Source organism: Elephantulus edwardii, unplaced genomic scaffold, assembly GCF_000299155.1.
Source record: "Elephantulus edwardii isolate Elephantulus edwardi_28Jun2011 unplaced genomic scaffold, EleEdw1.0 scaffold00091, whole genome shotgun sequence".
Lineage (NCBI taxonomy): Eukaryota > Metazoa > Chordata > Mammalia > Macroscelidea > Macroscelididae > Elephantulus > Elephantulus edwardii.
This window is the reverse complement of record NW_006399841.1, coordinates 5,681,619-5,685,376: the sequence shown is the minus strand read 5'-3', so window position 1 is coordinate 5,685,376 and position 3,758 is coordinate 5,681,619. Positions and strand designations below refer to the sequence as shown.

The window sequence follows — 3,758 nt, the reverse complement described above, 5'->3', positions numbered from 1 at the left end:
TATGGGGACATCCATGCTCATCAACACGTTAAAGAAGTCCTTGGTAGCAAATCTGCCCATTATAATACACCTTTTGATTTCTTGATTGCTGCTAAAATGGGTAGGGAGCTCTGGCGGCCTAGTCCTTAAAGGGTTGCGCTGCTAATTCAAAGGCCTCACCTCTCTGGCAGTTCCAGTTCACCAGCTCCACAGCAGAAAGATGAGAAATTTCTTCCTGTGTGATATTTTCCAGTGGAGGGTCTGCTTTAAGACCTCCTCATTTTTGGCAAGTGAGGCTGTGTCATCTATCATAGGTTATTGATGAGTCTTCCTCCAATCCTGATGCCACATTCTTTTTTCTTTTTGCCCAGCCCAGCTTCTTGGATTATTTGCTCAGTATCCAGACAGAATAGGCATGATGAAATGATACAACCGTGATGCACACCTTTTCTGACTTTAAGCCTTGCAGCATCCCCTTGTTCTAGTCTAAGGACTGCTTCTGGGTCCATGTACCCCATAAGCCCAGATAAATGTTCTAAAATTCCTATTCCTCTTAGAGTTTCTCTATAAATGATTATGAAGAGTTGTGCTGCAAATCCTAAGGCTCTGTCTTTGGCAGATCAAGTCCACCAGCGACTCTGAGGGAGAAAAATGGGCGATCTCCTCCTGGGTGATTTACAGCCTGGCAAACCTGCCGAAGAGGCAGCTATGAACCAGCTGCAAATCCTCAGCGGTGGAAGTTTGATATTTTTTTTTAAGTGACTCTTTTCGGAATCTGCTGGCCACAGCTTTCCCTCCCAGAGTGGTTTTGAATGGCTGGTCTTTTGATTAACAACTGAGTGCTTCACCTTGCACCAACAGGACTCCATCGTTTAATAGCTACGTAGCATTCTATTGGGCAAATGCCACAGTACCTACACTCTAATTATTGATCATTTAGGTTATTCGCACATTTCCTTTAATAAATTGAGGGAGCTCTGGTGATCTAGTGGGTGAGGAGTTATGCGGTCAATCTAAAGGCTATGTCTGTGAGCGCCGGTGGCCTAGTGGCAAGAAGCTGCACTGCAATCCCAGAGGTGTACAGTTTGAATCCACCAGATGCTCTGCTGGAAAAGGATGGACAATCTCCTCCTGTACCAGTCAGATCTGATTTGATGGTACACACATAAAATAATAAATTTTAAACAAACAAATCCCAAAGCCTATGTCTCTGGCAGTTCAAGTTCACCAGTGACACAGAGGGAGAAAGATGATCTCCTCCTGTGTGATTTATTACCTCTGAAAACCTGCAAGAGGATCAGCTGTGATTGGGTTGTAACTCCACAGCATGGACTCTTTTTTGTTTTTTTTTAATATTCTTATTGTGTGCCGTCGAATTGGGTCCGACTGGCACAGGAGGAGATTGCCCTTCCTTCTCCAGCAGAGCATCTGGTGGATTTGAACCGTGAGCCTTCAAGATTGCAGTGCAGCTTCTTGCCACTAGGCCCCTAGAGCTCCCTAGCATTGACTCTTTGACTCTATAATGAATTCTATTTATGGGTGACTAGAGGGTATGACAGGAACAATGGTCGTGGAGCCGTTAGCAAGTCATGTTGCTAACTTTGAATCCACACGTCTCTAGTGGTTCGAATCCACAGTGGTTCTGAGGGAGAAAGATGGGTAATCTTCTCCTGGGAAATTTACAGCCTCAGAAAATCTGATGGAGGGTTCGGTTCCTAAGAATTGGCACCAGCTTTGCGCAGTGGCAATATCGTAGCCAGTGAGGTTTATCCGAGGCGCGATTATTGCTAATTGAAAGAATTGGCACCACTGGATGGCAGGGAGTTTGGAGCGGTGGGTAACAGAAATAAAAAAGAAGTTAAACAAGGCCCAGAAAAGCAGTCGCCCGCTACTTACAATGGAAATGAACTTTCCTACCCCTTTAAACCTGCAGGGAGCAAAGTGGTCCACTCAAATTTGCTGCTCTGAAATCAATTCTAACACACACTGACCCATAGGAGAGTGGCTCTGTCTCCCAGGGCCTCTGGGGCCATCAGTCTCTACGGACGCTGACTGGCATGGCTCCTTCCCGCACCGCTGGAGTCAAGAGGTTCATCTGTTTTTGTTAGTGGCTGAGTGCTTAACCAAAGCCTCACAGGGCTCCTCGGACGTGAAGATAGATATGATTTAAATCAGACCATACAATTAAATACTTGTTCGATAAAAAAAAAAATACTTGTTTGATGTCAAGAAACAGCAACATCATCAGTTGAACATAAATTTTATTTAGCAAAAAGACATGATTCTTTCAAAGTGAAAATCAGAAACACACCGCGTCTTCATTCCAGCTCTGCTAACCTGTCCAGGCAGGACAGGCCTCTGGCGTCCAGGGCAGTGACCTCGAGGCCATGGGGAAACCACGGCCTGCCCGAAGCCTGCTCTCCAGCCAGATCCCCGCACCTTCACATTCAGAGGAGGACACGTGTGGTGCGAGCCTCGCCACAGCCTGGGCGTGCTTCCTCACACAGTCATGAGTTCTTCCTAGGCACCTTTGTGGTAGCGAGCTTGCCAATCACTGGCTTGTCCACAAACTCCACGGTGCACAGCTCAGGGACCTCACAGGGCGAGCGCTCCAGTTCCAGCACGACCACAGTGTTGGGGACCGAGGTCACCAGGATGTTTTGTGGCACAAACAAGGTCATCTGGGGGCCCCGTGCAGGCCAATAGCGGCCCAGGTTAAACCCGTTGATCCATACCTGGCCCTGGAAAGGGACAGAAGAGAAACTGTTAGCAAGCCTGACCAGCTGCTCTGTGTATCATGGGCCCAGACACATGGGAGCTGTCCTGCAGAGTGGTCACTCTGAAAGCAATGCCACACTGTGACGTTTGATGTCCCATACAAGGACCAGGGGCCAGGGGCGTGGTAGCACTGCTCCCAGGATCCACAGGGATAACTGGCCACAGTGAGCCGGGTGTGGTAGGAAGAATACCAAAAACACATGTCCCTACTTCAGAAAGACACACTCTAGTCCCTCTCACTGGACAGCAGTCACAGGTGTGCGCACTGAGGACAGCTGGCCATTGTATAAAGTTTCTGAATTCTGTCCCAGTGCCCTGGGACCTGCCTGTGTTTCTCTCAGTCTCTCCTGGCCTTAGACGTTGTCACAGAGTTGACCCTACTAGCTGCCAATACAGCCTCCACAAGCAGGAGTAGCTGTTCCCACGACCAACCTGAATGTGGGGATACACCCTCAGGAGTGTGGGGAGGCCTGCCTGCGTGTGTGTCCACATGGCCTCCTGAAAGTGTGTGGGCCTGCTCTCAGGATAGGACTCCTCAGGGAGTGGACAGATGCATTACAACAAAAAAGGGAGAGATGGGGACACTGAGGAGGTCACACATTCATATAAAAGAGGAGGAAGAGGAAGAGAGAGAGAAGGGGCATGTGGGAGAGGAAGAAAGGAGGGGGAGAGGGGAAGAAACTACTACCATAGTGTCCACAGCCCAATAGAAATCCAAGGGAGAGTCCTCACCCAATGGTCAGCCCAGGACACTGAGCCCTGATCCCACTGCAATGAAGACGTTGATCCCTGATCTCACTGCAGTGAACACACTGAGCCCTGATCCCCACTGCAGTGTAGACGCTGACACGGAGCCCTGATCCTCACTGCAGTGTAGACGCTGATCCCTGATCCCCACTGCAGTGTAGACGCTGAGCCCTATCCCACTGCAGTGAACACACTGAGCCCTGATCCCCACTGCAGTGTAGACGCTGAGCCCTGATCCCCACTGCAGTGTAGAC

At 49.1% G+C, this 3,758-nt stretch overlaps 1 protein-coding gene across 1 annotated transcript in view; it reads right to left on the bottom strand.

The window, feature by feature from the left end:
* Nucleotides 1–2,486: 2,486 nt before the first annotated feature.
* Nucleotides 2,487–3,758, bottom strand: part of GLB1 (galactosidase, beta 1) — a 77,041-nt gene continuing 75,769 nt past the window's right edge. The window contains exon 16 of the mRNA XM_006890662.1: nt 2,487–2,720. Within this exon, the coding sequence (XP_006890724.1) occupies nt 2,487–2,720 (234 nt within the window). The remainder of the gene's footprint in view (nt 2,721–3,758) is intronic.